The sequence below is a fragment of the Muntiacus reevesi genome, chromosome 2 (assembly GCF_963930625.1).
Source record: "Muntiacus reevesi chromosome 2, mMunRee1.1, whole genome shotgun sequence".
Classification (NCBI taxonomy): Eukaryota; Metazoa; Chordata; class Mammalia; order Artiodactyla; family Cervidae; genus Muntiacus; species Muntiacus reevesi.
In genome coordinates, this window is record NC_089250.1 from 110098228 (window position 1) to 110114396 (window position 16169).

Consider the following 16169-nt stretch of genomic DNA (forward strand, 5'->3'; position numbering starts at 1 on the left):
TGGTGAGGTGTAAACAGGTTTAAACCAGAAGAGTGAAGCACCTGGCTCACTCTCCCCCGCAGCTTACATAGGCTTATGGAAAACCTAACATTCTCTTTGTTTCCTTCTGGGGAACTTGTTAAAAATTACCTCCTACCTATTGGACTGTCTGCTTTACACCTCTAGCCAGTGATCCCATGTCTCATGTTCCTCCAGGACTTCGGGGAGGACAGTATATATACTCCATTAACCCTGAGGCTCTCAGTGTAAGTCAGGTGACCTGGTCTCAGGTGATGTTGACCAGGGCCTCTACTGCAGAGGTGAAGCCTGGTTCAGTTTTGTGAAGACATGGGCACATGGCTAGCAGAATTGGTGTAGCCTACAACAGTACAGTGCAAGGACCCTTTTCTGCCACCGGATGCCAATTTGTTCTCCACTAGTGTCCTAGCTTCATTGAACAGGAACTTCATTCACTTGCTTCTCTTAGGAAGAGATGTAAAGAGGGAGTCCAAGAGGCCTCTACCAATCTTCCAGCCCTTAGGTCCCCTGGAGGTAAATCTCCATAAGGATCTGGGGTTTCTAACCAGTTGCATGTGGGCGGGTCAGTTAAAACTTGATATCTTGCCTTCAGTCAGCTGGAAGCTCCTGTGGTCAGGCCACAGCCCCCCTGGTGCCAGAGGGTCCTCAGGAGTGTGCCAGGGAGGGGATGAATATCTGTGGCCGCAAGGTTCCCTTTTGGTGAAGAAGTGACCTTCCCTCCCTGCACCACTGAAGCACAAGATCGTGTCCCAGGCCTCACTTTATTGTCAGATTCAAAGCAGGCGCGGAATGGCTGGGGTTCCCAGGGCCCCTCCCTTGATGCCACTCACTAGGGGCCAGCCCTAGATCTTGAAGGCTAAGGTGAGGCCGTCGCCCAGGGGCAGGAGGCTGATGTGGACCCTGGCATCCCGCAGAATGCGCTCGTTCAGGTTTCGTACACGCTGGGCCGCCTTGTCCTGTGGTTTAGGCTGCAACACCTCTCCCTGACACAGGACCTGCGGAGGGGCGGGGCATGTGGGGGCGGGGCCTGGGGAGCCTGCGCAGGGCGCGGCTGGAGACCTCGGACCTGAGCAGCGCAGAATGGAAAGCCCGGGAACTCGGTTGGAATCCCTGGGGGAGGAGCTTAAGCCCCTGTATTGGGCGGGGCTTTGGAGCACCGGCGAAGGGAAGCCTGAGGAAAAGATGCACCCTGCCCAAGAGGGCCTCTTCTACCCCCCGGGGGCTACCCCTTACACCGAGCACAGCGAGGACACCTCCGGGTCGCAGCAGCTGCAGACACCGCTCATAGTAGGCGGTGTAATTTTCCTTATCGGCGTCCACCACGGCGACGTCGAAGGTGCCGGCCTCGCCCTCGGCCAGGAGCTCGTCTTGCGGGGGAGGAGGGGCAGAGGTGGCTGAGTCCGCAGGCCCCAGCAGCCAGCAGCCCCCGCCCAGGCCGGCCCAGGTGCTGTGGCCATTCAGGTACTCGAGGGCGCCGGCCTGCCACCCTGGGTGTGGCCGCGGACCGGGTGGCGGGGGGCTGTCACTGCCCAAGCCCGCCTGGAGGACCGGGTCACTGGCTCGTGCCGGGTGGTCCCATTAGGGAAATGGCGCCCAGGCCCTTTCCACTCCGTTGCTCACCCAGGGTCTCCAGGGCGGGCTTCAACCGAAGGTCGATTTTGTGCTCCTCTTCAGCCTGCAGGAGTGGGGTCAGAGTCAGCATGTCCCTTCTCCCGGAGCTGGGAGTGGTAGGGCTCCAGAGGCCTAACGAGGTGTGTGGGACACTTACCTGCCTCCACAGGGGACGCCCCAGCTCGGGGGGCCCTGCGTCCACCTCGCAGGTCACCACGCACCCGGCCGGGGGAAGGGCCAAGGCCAACGCTAGGGCTGAGTAGCCTGTGAAAGTGCCTGGGGAAATGGACACAGACAGGCTCAGACCAGAGTAAGGGGACCCCTCGGTGACTCCAGTCCCCGGTGTCCCCGACCGTGTGCCTACCCAGGTCCAGTGCCTTCCTAGCCTTGATGAGGCGAGCCAGGTTGGCCAAGAGCTGGGCCTGCTCGCGGGTCATCATGGAATCCCCCTGCGGCTGCTCCAGGGTCAGCTGCGTCGGGGGAGGAGAGGGTCGCATTAGCTCTGCCAGTCACCCCTCTGTGCCCCAAGTTTAGAGCCTCAGGGGCGTGGCTATGGGCGTGGCTCAAGGGCAGACCCTCGGAACGCCCACTGTGCCCGGCCTGGGGAGCCCGGAAGCCCAGAAAGGGACATAGCCGCAGCCCAAGGTCACACGGCCACGTGGGTCCCTCCCTGCCGGAGCTGGGCGCCCAGTCCCGCTCCCGGCCCTGCTGACCAGCCGCAGGCTCCGCAGCGCCGGGTGCTCCCGCATGGAACGGCTCAGCAGATACTGCCACAGGGGGCTGTCCTCAGGGGGCAGCAGGCTCTTCTCTCGCCGGGATCGCCAAGGAGGGAACCATCTCCCTGCAGGGGAGGGGTGGTGCCGGGTCAGGGCCTGGGTCTCCAGAGTGCCAAGGGTTAGCCTCAGCCACAGTCAGCCTCGCTTCTGCGCCCGCCCGCCTCCCCGCGAGGCCTTTGCTAGGGTACCGAAGGCCCGGCGCTACTTACCCAGGAAGAGGCCGCTGGCGAAGGCAGCGCCCAATGCGGCCGAGCCCAGGGCCAGCGCGGCGGGCACAGAGATTCGGGGCACTGGCTGGGTCATGGTGCGGGCCGGAGGCGGCTGGCGTCCAGGTCACTTGCGCTGGGGCTACAGGGACCGCCGCAAGGCCCGCGGGCCCTCGCGGCTCCGCCTTGGCGGGGCAGTGTCCTCGGAGCCGCGGTCTCGACCACCATCTGGCGGCCACATGGCCTTACTGCAAGCCCCCGCCCCGAGGGGTTCTGGTGTCATCTGGTGGCCGTTTTAGCAACTGCGCCGGGCAGGGAGGAAGCACTACATCGGGGGTCTGGGTTTCTCCCTCCCGACGCCAGAGGTCTAGGAGCCTAAGTCCCAGAGGAAAATTTGAAGCGGCTCAGATAGTAAAGAGTCGGCCTGTAAGGCAGGAGACCCGGGTTCGATCCCTGGGTTCGGAAGATCCCCTGGAGAAGGAAATGGCAACCCATTACAGTAATCTTGCCTGGAAAATCCCATGGATGTAGGAGCCTGGCATGTACAGTTCATGTACAGTTCATGGGGTCGCAAAGAGTCGGACACGACTGAGCGACTTCACTTTCACTTTCTGGCTATGCTTCTTCCTCATCGCTACCGTTTTTTTCTGAGAACCCCTTGGGGCATATGTGAGTGGGTGAATAGACTGTCGATATAAAAGGATAGTAACAGGTACAAAATGATAGAAATCAAAGGAGCCCTGGGAGTGACTGAGAGAATCAAAGGAGGCCTCTTGGGGGAGGTCACCAAGGATGTCAGGTTGAAGGAGTGTATATCTGGGGGGGACACACCATAGGAGGGGTTCAGGAGCCCTGGGGCAGGTCTGGTTGATGGGGTGCTGAGACAATATCCTTAGCTAAAATCCTGGGTGCCAGCTGGACTTGGGTATGAGATCTTGGACCCATCAGTCTCTCCGAGCCTCTGTTTTTCCTTTGTGTAAAACTGGGACCGTCTTAACGTTAATGACACTAGATCACACAGCCTGGCACAGAGTAGGTGCTCCAAAAATGGCAGCCATGGTTATGGTCACAGGTTGGAGGGAAGACATCTTGAGGAGGGGACGTCAGAGGGCAGGTGAGTCCCCCTTGCAGGTCTGTTCAGCAGGGATGCAGGGACGCTGTCCGCTGAACAGCGATGAGAACACCTGCTGTGTGCCGAGTGGGGTGGGCCAATGAGAGAAGCTGCCCTGGCTTGTGTTCATGACGCTGAGCTCAGAGATCACAGGACACAGGGAACTGGTGAGCAATCCCAGCTTCACAATTTCCTCGTCTGTAAAATGGGGTTCTTAATAGTGCCAACCCCCCGGGGGTGGGGGTAGGGGAATGAAGTGAAAAAATCCAGGTGAAGGATTCACACAGAGCCTGGCACCCACTGGGCTATAAGTGTTACATTTAAATGAGCCAGATTCCATCGGCCACTGCTCCTGTTCCCTGACACCAACCCTTCAGAAAACACACTGGGCAGACTGGAGCTCCGCTGCGGGGAGCTTCCCAGGCGAGCCTCGGCCCAGCAAGGCTCAGAGACCGGCTTGCTCTGGGTCTCGTGCGGGTGCGGCTTGGCTGAAGCTGAAGACCCGGGCGATCTGGGAACCCAGAGCCCAGAGCTGACCCGAGCTGTGGGAGCCCGGGCACGTGGGTAGACCAGAGGAGTGCAGGGCGGGATCGCCTTGCAGACCCAAGGATGGGGCTGGTCCTTTAACCAGTCAGCCCGCCGCACCTCCCCTCCCCGCCTCCGGGAAGGGTTCAAGGGAGGAGCCTGTTGTCTAGGTGCTTCGTGGGTTCCAGTCAGCCCTCCTAGTTCCTCCAGTTCCCCCCAGTTCCCCGTCGCCAAGCAGGCGGCCTGCTGGGAAGGGTAGTGCGTTTCCCCTTGCCTTTTGATCCTTTGCATCCCGCTTGTCCCCACAAATGTTTCTCTGACCTGGCTATTCTCCAGGTTGAGAACCGAGGCCACTGTTCTCTCCCGCGCCACCCGCTCCTAGCTGAGCACACAGCAAGTGCTAAATAAATGCTCTCTGAATACCGAGCTGGGGACGCCTCCTGGCTGTCAGAACTGCCCGTCTGGACAGTGCAAATGGTAACAGTGAGGGGCATTTCACTGAGCACCAGGCACTATCATCCAGCTTCCTTGTGAGACTGCGACATTATTCCCATTTTCTGGAGGAGAAGACCAAAGTTCAGAGAGACTACTTCTCCACACTTACTTCCCCAGCCCTGATTTGTTAATAACCCCTCTGACCCCCTGGCGGGAGGAGGTAACACAGTGAGTTCTTTTGACCCAGAGGAAACCAGACTCCCAAGAAGAGCTTTCCTGACACCTCCACTGAGACCCTTCCACCAAACCAGGTGGCACCAGGGCCCTGGACTCAGCCTGGCCTGCAAACCCTCACTCTCCTTCCTGTCTGGGGGTCTGGGTTTGGGCAACCCCCCAGTTCACACCAGAGCCTCCCTCCCCGAGCCTGGCTTCAGACCGGAGCCTGTGGAGGTGGGGGGCAGCCGGGGAGAGGAGGCATGTCACCATATATCCCCGTCAGATTAAAAAACTAATTTGAAAAGATTAATGTATTCCATTCTTGTTACGCTGGCTCTGATACCTCTGGGCCTGCGGCTGCTCTGCCTCCTGATTATTGAATTTTTATGGCCTGGTAATTAATTGCAGATTCCCTGTTTTGTTCTATTTCTTTTTCTCTGACATTTTAATTTCAACAAAAAGCAGTGGTCTCCATGCAGGTTCTCTCTGGAGATCCTAATGGTCTATAAAACAGAATGACTTATAGACGTGGCACCCACTTCAGTTGGCGAGCGATTGTTTGAAACCTTGCTGATCACGCAAAATTTAATTTTTCCACCTCCCTCCCCCAGTCGCTACTCATTTCTTGTCTCTTCCATTACAGTGCCCGTATCTCAGCTCACAATGAGGGGAGCAAAGTGTCGTCTCCGAAACTGTTACAGTGCCTTTTCCTTGAAGACCAGGGGGCTAAAGACAAAGTAGGTTTTGGTTACTTTCCTTGGAGGTGGCCCCAGTGGTGGCGGTGGGAGCTGGGCCTCTCCAGAGGGCCACATGGATGTGGGCAGTTGCCTCCAGGGGTGAGGGAGAGGGAGGGTCTTTTCTGCCTCTCTCAGTTGCCCTTTTGGCCGAGTGTAACTGCCGCATTAGGCACCAAGGTGCCCACAGGCTCAAGAGGGCCGGGAGGATGGGTGCCCATATGTGTTGTCAGGTCCACATCAGGAAATCAGGGGGTTTGACCCCTGCCAAATTCTCAGCCAGACTGGGTCACTGTAAACAGCTGTCACAAAGACAGATCTGGAAGAGGCTCTTGCACTCCTACATCTCCCGGCCCTGCTAACATCACAGATGCTGGGCACCTTCCCCTAGGGACCCCCAGCACTGGACAGGGCAGGGGCAGAAGAGTAAGGTCATGGAATCAAGTTGGGCCTAAAGGATTGGAAATTCAGGTATCTTCACGGGTCAGGCAGGCAGGCAAGCAGAGGGCAGCAGGGGGCAGTAGGGACTGTGGCGCTCCAGAACTCACGCCCCATCAGAAGGTGTGGTGGCCACTCAGCTCCAGCCAGCACAGCCATGTGGAAAGTAGTGCGCGTTGCAGCTGGAGCTTCTGATTTTTCAAAAGAGGTTGGAAATCTGGCTTTTAATGTGAAACCTCACAATTTGAAACATTTGGGTTAGATTTTTTTTTTTTTTGAAGCTCCTTGTCAGCTGAACTGAATACATCTTTGATCTTCGTGTCTGATCTGGCCCACAGGACAACTGTTTCCTCTGATTTGGAACACAGATCAGAGACATGAGGACACAGAAGTGGATTCTGTTGGGGCCACAGAGGCCTCACGGGCTGGCTGATGGCCCCCAGTCCCATGACCCTGCCCCAGGAATCCTCCTTCCACCCGTGGGCCCTTCAGCCCTCTTCCTGCCCTCGTGGGCTCTTTCCCAGCAGCTGTGGTCTCCCGGAGGTGGTGCCTGTGGGCCTCCATCCGGGGCTTGCTGTCTTTAGGCCTCCTCTTCACAGAGAAGCTTGTGGCCTGGAGTCCAACCACAGCTGGGTGAGTGATGCTGAGCTTTTCACCTAAGACTTTGAAGGGCAGTGACTCCAAAAGCCCCCAGGGTCCATGTAACTCCACGGACTCTGGGGGCTGTGGTGGGTCGGGTGGGCTGATGCAGACAGACCATGAGTCAGGCGCCTCTGGGGCCCCATGGCCTATTCCTACCTCCTCTGAGTTGAGATGCTGTGGAGCCAGTGCTGGGAGTGCTCTGGCCTCTTATGCCCGTTTCCTCACTTGGACAGGCCGAATGGAAAGTGACTGCATGGGCTTCAGAGTCAGAGGGTCTTGGGTTCAAACGCTGATTGGTCCACCACTCACTTTGTGTCTGTCTGAGCTCAGTTTTTCAGCTAGAAAAATGGGCATGACCCTTCTGTCTTAGTGTTCTGTGCTGTGTAGTGAACTATCACACACTGAGTGACTTTAAAAAAGCATGCCATTTTTAATCTCATGGTTCTGTAGGTCAGGAGTCAGGCTAGGCCAGGCTGATCCTCTGCTCGGGGTCTTACCATGTGGAAGGCAGGGTGGCATCTGTGAGTACAGCTCTGCTTGGACTCTGGGCCCTCCTTCAAGGTCTCCAGTTCTTGGCCAAATTTAGTCCCTTCTCACAAAACCCCTCCGTCGCAAGGCCAGCAAAGGCACCTCGAAAACTTCTGGTGCTTCAGCTCATTCTGCCTTCCTTTTCTACTTTTCAGGGTTCATGTAATTCCTGGGGACCCATCCAGCTCATCCAGGATAATCTCTTCATTTCAAGGTGAGCTGGTTAGTGACTGTAGTTCCATCTGCAAAGTCCTCTTTGCCGCTCGTGATGACGACCATGAGAATGATGGTGGTGGTGGAGATGATGAGAGGGTGGCAAAATTCAGCACAACCTCCAACCTCTCAGAGTTGTAATGATTAAAATACCCCTACCTAGTTCTCTTCCCTCCTTCCTTGAGAACCACGGTGTTAGGTATTTAAATACTGAGACATATAAGTGGCAGAGCCAGGATGTGAACCTGTCCCCATCTCAGCTGCACTACTGGGCCCAAGTTCAGAGCTCATATGTCTCTGGGGAGTTCACTGAGTTCTCTTGAGAGGCTTCCACCATGTGCCAGGGATTGACCTGTGATCCGGCACTTGGGTATCTCTGGGAGTCCCCAGTGGATGACAGGTGTGTGTTTCATGGTGTTACCTGCTTCTTTCTTTCTGAGGGATGGCTGGGGTGCCACTATCACAACCATTCCTGGGCATCATGGCTTTTGCCGGACACCTCAGCTGAACCTCAGGAGCCGCCCAGTGGCGAAGACTTCATGGAATCCTTTTGAGAAACAGCAAAGTACCCCTGCAGTTCTTCTGTCTCCACCTTGAAATGGTGGCCTATGTCATGCGTCCTTTCTTCCGTAAATTAAGACAAATACACATGTCCCAGATGCCCCTGCAGGCATGGGACCTGGTACCCACAATCAAACGTACTGCACAGGACTCACATGCAAATGTAGCTTGTGAGTCTGTGGCTGGAAGGAGAGTGAAGCTGTGACAATAATTGTGATGGAGGTGGAGGTGTCTGTTCCTGCCAAGGAAGGCTGTGGTGGAGCCTCTGCTCAGAGGGGTTTTCGTGAGAATGGTCTCTTGCTGTGTAAAGATGAAATGCTTGGAACTGTAGCAGCTATCTTGTGGCCATGAGGCAACAAAGTTAAAGATTAAAATAAATAAATAAAAACAATGAGGTTGCTGAATGGCCCTTGAAGACATTGCCCAGACATTGAACCACAACCAGCAACTGCTTACCTCCAGCCTCCTTGTTATGTGAGAAAATGGAGCCCTTTGTGCTTAAGCAATGATTAGCTATATATTCTTTTATTTGACTTTCGAAGCCTTCCTAACTGATACAAAACTCTAGCAGGATGGTCTGTGCCCAGGGGTGGTTGACAGTTGGTACTGAGATAACTCTTTGCTTTTTTTTTCAGGATAGAGTTACAGATTCCACACTGAACTGGAAATCATGCTCTTCAAAGGGAAGGCCTTGTTTTCCTCAGGGGGCAGTTTTCTCACAGGGATTGCCCCATCCCTCTCTCACCTGACAAGTGCAAGTGCCAGTACCAGGTACCCCACCCTCACCTGCTGCAGGCTTGTGGTGTCTCATCAAGGGCCCCCACCCTTAATCCCCAGCGAGGTAGGCATGATCAGCCACCCTCTATAGGTAGGGGCCATCTGGGATCTCACACCTAGGATGTGGGGATTGGTTCCGGTTCTGTATGGCCTGGGGTCTCCCCACGCCAAAGTGAGTCTCTTTGTGTCACGACCAGAGGTGCCGGCGCATCCCAGGTGGTGATGGTGGTGAAGAACCCACCTGCCAATGCAGGAGACACAGGAGATGCTGGTTCCATCCCTGGGTCGGAAAGATCCTTTGGGGAAGGAAATGGCATCCCACTCCAGTATTCTTGCCTGGACAATCCCATGGACAGAGGAGCTTGGCGGGCTACAGTCCATAGGGTCGCAAAGAGTTGGACACGATTGAGCAACTTAGCACACATGCAGGGGTGCAGGGGCTTCTGGGACAGTGGAGGACCAGGTTGGGCAAGCTGGGGTCAGGGTCAGGGAAGCCCAGCAGAGCGGACAGGTTTCTGCTGCAGCAGTGCTGTGCACCAGCCCCGAGTCTCAGCAGATTCCAAAATGACCGCCTGCTTTTCTAGCTCCTGGGTCAGAGGGTCCTCTGGACTGCTGCTGCTTCAGGCTTTGGGTCCACATCCTTCTGCAACAGGGCTTCCCTGATAGCTCAGTTGGTGAAGAATCCACCTTCAATGCAGGAGACCTTGGTTCAATTCCTGGGTTGGGAAGATCCACTGGAAAAGGGATAGGCTACCCATTCCAGAATTCTTGGTCTTCCCTTGTGGCTCAGCTGATAAAGAGTCTGCCTGCAGTACAGGAGACCTGGGTTCCATCCCTGGGTTGGGAAGATTCCCTGGAGAAGGGAAAGGCTACCCACTCCAGTATTCTGGCCTGGAGAATTCCATGGACTGTATAGTCCATGGGGTTGCAAAGAGTTGGACACGACTGAGTGACTTTCACTTCACTTCACTTCTTTCTGCAACAAGCAACTGCCTGAAGATGCTCTTTCCCAGAGGACAGCACAGGTTCAAGAGCCAACCACACAGGTACTTTGAAAGTCTCTGCCTCAGTCAGCTGTGCTGATGCTCCCACGGTCCCATCAAGTCACTTGGCCAAGCTCCTCATGAGGGCAAGTGTGTGTACTCCATGCCCCCCATGGGGCCACCCCTGTGAGGTCATGTGGCAAAGGGTGTGGCTATTATGGGTCAGAGAGGGAAGAGTCAGGCTCAGCAGTCCAAGCTACACACAGATCCCAAGGACCCCTAGGCATCCCCAAAGCCATGAATGCAGAGACCCCCATGAGGCAGGACCTCAGCAGGGGCAGGTGGAGCAGGGTCACTGCCTCATGCCTGAGCTTCAGACTTCCCAGTCTGTCTCTCAGAGGGGGGACCTGGAGCTGTGGGGCTCAGAGTGTTACCTGAGGTCACAGGGCAACCTCCCGTTTTTGCCCACCCCCACTGCCATCATCCTACGCCCAGATGGGGAGGGGGCAAGGGGTCAGGGCACCTGCCTCCCTGGGGATGACGAGCCCCCTTCTTCCACCCCCATGCTCAAGCATATACCCACTTCCCCCAAGACACCTGGATACAGAGCCTGGGACTCAAGTATTCCAACTGCATTGCATGGAGGCCTCTCAGTGCTCGTTGACTTCTGGTGGCCCCTGAGCTGGCCTGGAGACATATTCTGTTTGCCTTGATCAGTATTTTGTTTCTTTGAATGGAGCCAACATGAAACAACCAGAAACTTCACACAGAATTCAGATTTGATTTCCATTTCTTTTGAAAGGGCAGCAGATTTGACAACTCTGGGCCCATGATGCTGCAGGGCAGGTTGGCAGATGCCTGCCTCCATCCCCCACGGGTCATGTGCTCTTGCCCCAGTCCCCACCACTCCCTGCTGCCTCAGATCCAGAGAGGTTTCCCCATATTCCACACTGGTTTTTGTGTTGCTGGCACATGATGCTGGTTTAATCCACTCCCCAGAAGCTGCCAGAGGAGAGACACCTGTTCAGGGTACACAGCCCATAATGGGCTTTTGTTTCTCTTTCTCTCTTCCTGAATAAGAATTTCATCTGGATTTCAAAGAGCAATTCCTCTTGTGGTCTCCAAATTAGGACCTCAGACTCTGCTGCCCAGCCCAAGGTCAAACCGTTCATGTCATGGTTGAATCTCAGAATACTTCTGGCATTGCTTCCCTGAGAACACAGCCACCTTAACTGGAAAATCTACACTGAGATGAAGCTTTGGGAGATGTTTTGGGGACCCAGGTCCCTGAGTTATGCAGGGAATCCCCTTGGATGTATAAAAAAAGATCCTAACTGCTGATACTTACATAGCAATCACTGTATGCCAGTCACTTCTCCTAACTTCATATTAACTCAATCCTCGCATAAACCTTGTAAGGGGGAAGGTACCATTTTTATCCCCATCTTACAGATAAGAAAGATGAAGCACAGGGAGGTTAAGCAACATTCCCAAATTTGCACAGCTTGTAAGTGGTAGAGTTGAGATTTGAACCCAGGTTCTCTGGTTTCAGAGCTTATTGTTCTTAACCACTGAAGTATCCTAGAGGAAAATACCTATTGTGCTTAGTCACTCAGTTGTGTTTGGCTTTTTGCAACCCCATGGACTATAGCCCACCAGGCTCCTCAGTCCATGAGGATTCTTCAAGCAGAATATTGGAGTGGTTGCCATGCCCTCCTCCAGGGGATCTTCCCAGCTCAGAGATTGAACCCAGGTCTCCCACATTCCAGGCAGATTCTTTACCATCTGAGCCACCAGGGAAGCCCAAACTCCTAATGAGGTGGCCAAGTTTCCTATAATGTCTCATTTCACCCTTGAACTTGCCCAACAAGGTGATGTTGGATTTAGATTTAGAAAAATCTAAAAGAGAAGTTGACTTCTGTTTTATACAGATGCAACTTAGAGGTGATAGAGAGGCTCCAGGGTCAACTGGGACTCGGGCTTCTCCTCTGCTATGCCATCATCCTCTTCATGTGGTGTCTTCTCATTGAACAGGATGACTGCTTGAACTCCAGCCATCATACCTGCAATCCAGTTTTCAGGAAAAAGGAAGGGACAAAATAGAACTAACCTCCTTCCTTCAAGGGCACTTCTTCAAAGTTTCATAGGCTATTGTACTTGCATCCTTTTGATCAGCACTTAGTCACATGGCCACACTCGAGCCTGGAAATAGTCTATATTCCAGAGGATAATATGTTTACTGAGAAATCAGTTCTATCATTAAACTTAAAAGAGAGAATGGATATTGACTCAGCACCATCACTGTGTTGTTTACAGATAAAGAAACTAAAACTCAGTGAGGTGAATGACCTGCTGGAGGCAACACAGCCAGGAAGAGGTAGAGTTTGGATCTTCAGTCCCTGGGCCCTTTGGAGCAGGTAGGGCTCTGAAGATATACTCTGCCAGTTTCCTAGGCGGTGAGGAGGACTGTGGATATGTACATGACTCCCTTCCCAGGCCCCAGGAACACCCAACACCCAGGTCCTGCCAACCAGGCAGCCTTAAGCCTGCAAGCCCTGGCAGCCTCTCTGGGTGCAGATCCATCACCCCGGCACCAACCATGCCCTGGGCCTGACTCCATCCATCCCTCTAATGCCGCATCGACTGTGCTTGGGCGCGTTCCTCAGGCAGCCTCAAGAGCGCTGAATAATTCAGGTCTGCGTAATGGGATAATGAATTCACTGACAACCCAGTGTGGTCTCGGTACTTGCATTTAAAGAAATACTGACTCCCCAGACCCGCTCTGCAGGCTGGAGACGTACACACGCCAAGAAACTGTTGCCTTTACCTGCCTCGTGGGGTTCAGGCCTGATTGAGTGGGTGCCCTACTTTGGTCTCACTCATTGTTCAACTGCTTGGGCAAGTGGGGAGTCTGGGGGGCAGGGGGCCTGTCTGGTTGGAACTGTGGGGCAAGTTGGAAGTGGAATCACAGAAGCTCGGACATGCAGAGCCGGAAAGGACCCTTTGGTCCTGCATACCCATCTTATGAACCGGGAAAGTGAGGTTATGACAGGGACGGGCCTCTGCTCCTGCACACTGCGCTCTGTGGCTGGGAATGCTGGGAATGGATCAGGAATCTGTGGAGGAGAGCTGCTTTTTTTCCCCTCCTAACTCTCCGGTTTCCCCATCCCTCAGCTGTAGAGAGTTGTTGTTAATGACTCCCAGCTGCCCCTTTGCTGGAGATGGCCCCTCAGCCTAACAAGAGCCGTTCCCGGAAGGCTCCTTGCGTGACCTGGACAGACTGTGGCCATGACTGGCTGATGTGGTGCCAAAGGCCACCCTGAGTCTCAAGGTAGGATGAACCCTGATGCTTTTAAGGGTCCAGAACCCTTGGAGGGACCGGGCTGTGGCTCAACCCCCGCTGAGACCCTGTGCTGGCCTAGCTTTTACTGCTCCCCTGTCCTGCTTCCCTCACTCCCCTGTTCCTCAGAGCCCCTTCCTTTCCCCACCAACTCCCACCCTACACCCCCCCACTGCTGTCAATCATCTGAACGGGAATGCAGGACTCAGGCTCTGCTTCTGAAGAACCCTCCTGAGACAGTTGAGTTTCTGGGTCTGAACCCTCCTATCCTTATTTGTTTTTGTTTTTTAGCTTAAAATTTTTTTTTTTTTAATCAGAGTATAGTTTGCTTTACAGTGTTGTTAGTTTCCACTGTACAGAAAAGTGAATCAGCTATACATATATGTATGTCCCCTCTTTTTTCGATTTCCTTCCCACTGAGTTGAGTTTCCAGAGCTCTATAGCAGCGAGGGACAGGGAGGCCTGGTGTGCTGAAGTCCTTAGGGTTGCAAAGAGTCAGACATGACTTAGCAACTAAACAACAATAGGAAGTTCTCATTAGTTATCTGTTTTATACATAGTATCAACAATGTATTGGAGAAGAGAATGACTACCCAGTCCAGTATTCTTGCCTGGAGAACTCCATGGACAGAGGAGTCTGGTGGGCTACAGTTTGTGGGGTTGCAAAAAAGTCAGACACAACTGAGTGACTAACAGGCACATCAGTAGTGTATGTGTATCAATCCCCATCTCCCAATCATCCTACCCCTACTCTCCCCCTTGGTATCTTTGTTTTCTACGTCTGTGTCTCTGTTTCTGCTTTGTAAATAAGAATGTCTATACCAGTTTTTTTCAGATTCCACATATATGTGTTAATATACGATACTTGTTTTTCTCTTTCTGACTTACTTCACTCTGTATGATGACTAGGTCTATCCACATCTCCACAGGTGACCCAATTTCATTTCTTTTTATGGCTAAGTAATGTTCCATTGCATATATCGTTATCCATTCTTCTGTCGATGAATGTTTAGGTTGTTTCCATGTCCTGGCTATTGTAAATGGTGCTGCTATGGACATTGGGGTGCACGTATCATTTTGAATTACACTCTTCTCTGGGTATATGCCCATTAGTGGGATTGCTGGGTCACATGGTAGTTCTATTTTTGTTTTTTTAAGGAACCTACATAACTGTTCTCCATAGAGGCTATATCAGTCTACATTTCCACCAGCAGTACCAGAGGGTTCCCTTTTCTCCACACCCTCTCCAGCATTTATTGTTTGTAGATTTTGTGATGATGGCTATTCTGACTGGTGTGAGGTATCTCATTTTAGTTTTGATTTGCATTTCTCTAATAATTAGTGATGTTGAGCATCTTTTTGTATGTTTGTTGGCCATCTGTATATCTTCTTTGGAGAATTGTCTGTTTAGGTCTTTCACCCATTTTTTTTAATTGGGTTGTTTTTTGATTTTGAGTTGCTTGAGCTATTTTATATTTTGGAGATTAATCCTTTGTCAGTCGCTTCATTTGCAAATATTTTCTCCCATTATGAGGGTTGTCTTTTTGTCTTGTTTATGGTTTCCTGTGCTGTGCCAAAGCTTTTAAGTTTAATTAGGTCCTATTTATTTATTTTTGGTTTTATTCTCATTATTCTAGGAGGTGGGTCAGAAAAGAGCTTCCTGCAATTTATGTCAGAGTATCCTGCCTATGTTTTCCTCTAAGAGTTTTATAGTGTTTGGCCTTACATTTAGGTCTTTAATCCATTTAGGGGTTAGGGTAAGAGAATAATATTAGAACACTCTCTTAACACCATACGCAAAAAAGAACCCTCCATTCTGGGGACTCCTCCTGGAGTGCTAAGAGGCTCAGGGCCAAGAATGCTTGGCCCTGGCTCTGCTGTGCGACAGTGAGGAAATCACTTCTCCACTCTGGGCCTCAGTTTCCCCGCTTGTATGGCTGGGGTTGGGGGAGCCTCTCTCAAGTTCCCTCCAGCTCTGAAGGTCTGTGATATGACCTGAGGTGCCCGGAAGCCAGTGCCACATGTCCACGGAGTCCTACCATCGGGACTTTTCTCTGAAGGCTTCTTCAAAATGTAAAAGCATTTGCAATGAGAATGAGTTTCCTAATTTTTTTAATTTGTAATTATTTATTTATTGGCTGTACTGGGTCTTCGTTGCTACTCAAGGGCTTTTCTGTAATTGTGGAGAGTGGGGGCTAGTTGTGGTGCACGGGCTTCTCGTGGTGGTGGCTTCTCTTGTTGTGGAGTGTGGGCTTTAGAGTGCAGACTCAGTAGTCGTGGTACACAGGCTGAGTTGCCCTGCAGCATGAGGGATTCTCCTGGGCCAGGGATTGAACTCATTTCCCCTGTACTAGCAGGCGGATTCTTATCCACTGGACCACCAGGGAAGCCTTGAGAACGAGTTTCATGTAAATGACCATGCTGCAGGCAGATTCACTCAAGGTGGGATCCGTGGGTCACCTGAATCCGTCACTGGAAGGGGACTGCCTGGTTGGAACTGTGGGGTGAAGTGGAAATAGAAGTTTGGACGTGCAGAGCTGGGAAGGACCCTTTGGCCCTGCACACCCAGCTTATGAACCAGGAGAGCAAGGTTGTGGCAGGCGTGGACCTCTGGTCCTGCACACTGTACTCTGGCTGAGAATGTTGGGGATGGCTCGGGAATCTGGGCAGGAGATCTGCTTGTTTTCCTTCAAACCCACTGGTTTCCCCATCCCCCAGCTACTGGAGGTTGGTGCTAATGACTCCCAGCTGCCCCTTTGCTGGAGACGAGTCTTCAGTCAAATAAGAGCCTTAAGGCCAGCCCACCCAACATGACCTGGGCAGACTGCAACTGCTGACTGATTGGTATGGTGTAAAATGGCCACCACTGGGGACTACCGCTGAGTCCTACTATTGGGGACTTTTCTCTGAAGGCTCTTTCAAAAGGCAGAAGCATCTGAGATGAGAATGAGTTTCATGTTAAGTGATGTTGCTGTAGGGCAGACTCTCTCAAGGTGGGATCTTGGATCACCTGAATCCATTACTTGAACGGGTGTGTATTATTATTGTTGTTTAA

General features: G+C 52.9%; 1 protein-coding gene across 1 annotated transcript; it reads right to left on the minus strand.

The window, feature by feature from the left end:
* Window positions 1-760: 760 nt before the first annotated feature.
* COMTD1 (catechol-O-methyltransferase domain containing 1) lies at window positions 761-2837 on the minus strand. Its single transcript, XM_065919888.1, has 7 exons — window positions 2615-2837; window positions 2343-2470; window positions 1994-2099; window positions 1787-1905; window positions 1639-1693; window positions 1252-1385; window positions 761-1013 (listed from the first exon to the last, which is right to left on the minus strand). Exons 1-7 carry the CDS (start codon window positions 2706-2708, stop codon window positions 861-863), a joined length of 789 nt encoding a protein of 262 aa, XP_065775960.1. The 5' UTR covers window positions 2709-2837; the 3' UTR covers window positions 761-860.
* Between the last annotated feature and the right edge of the window lie 13332 nt (window positions 2838-16169).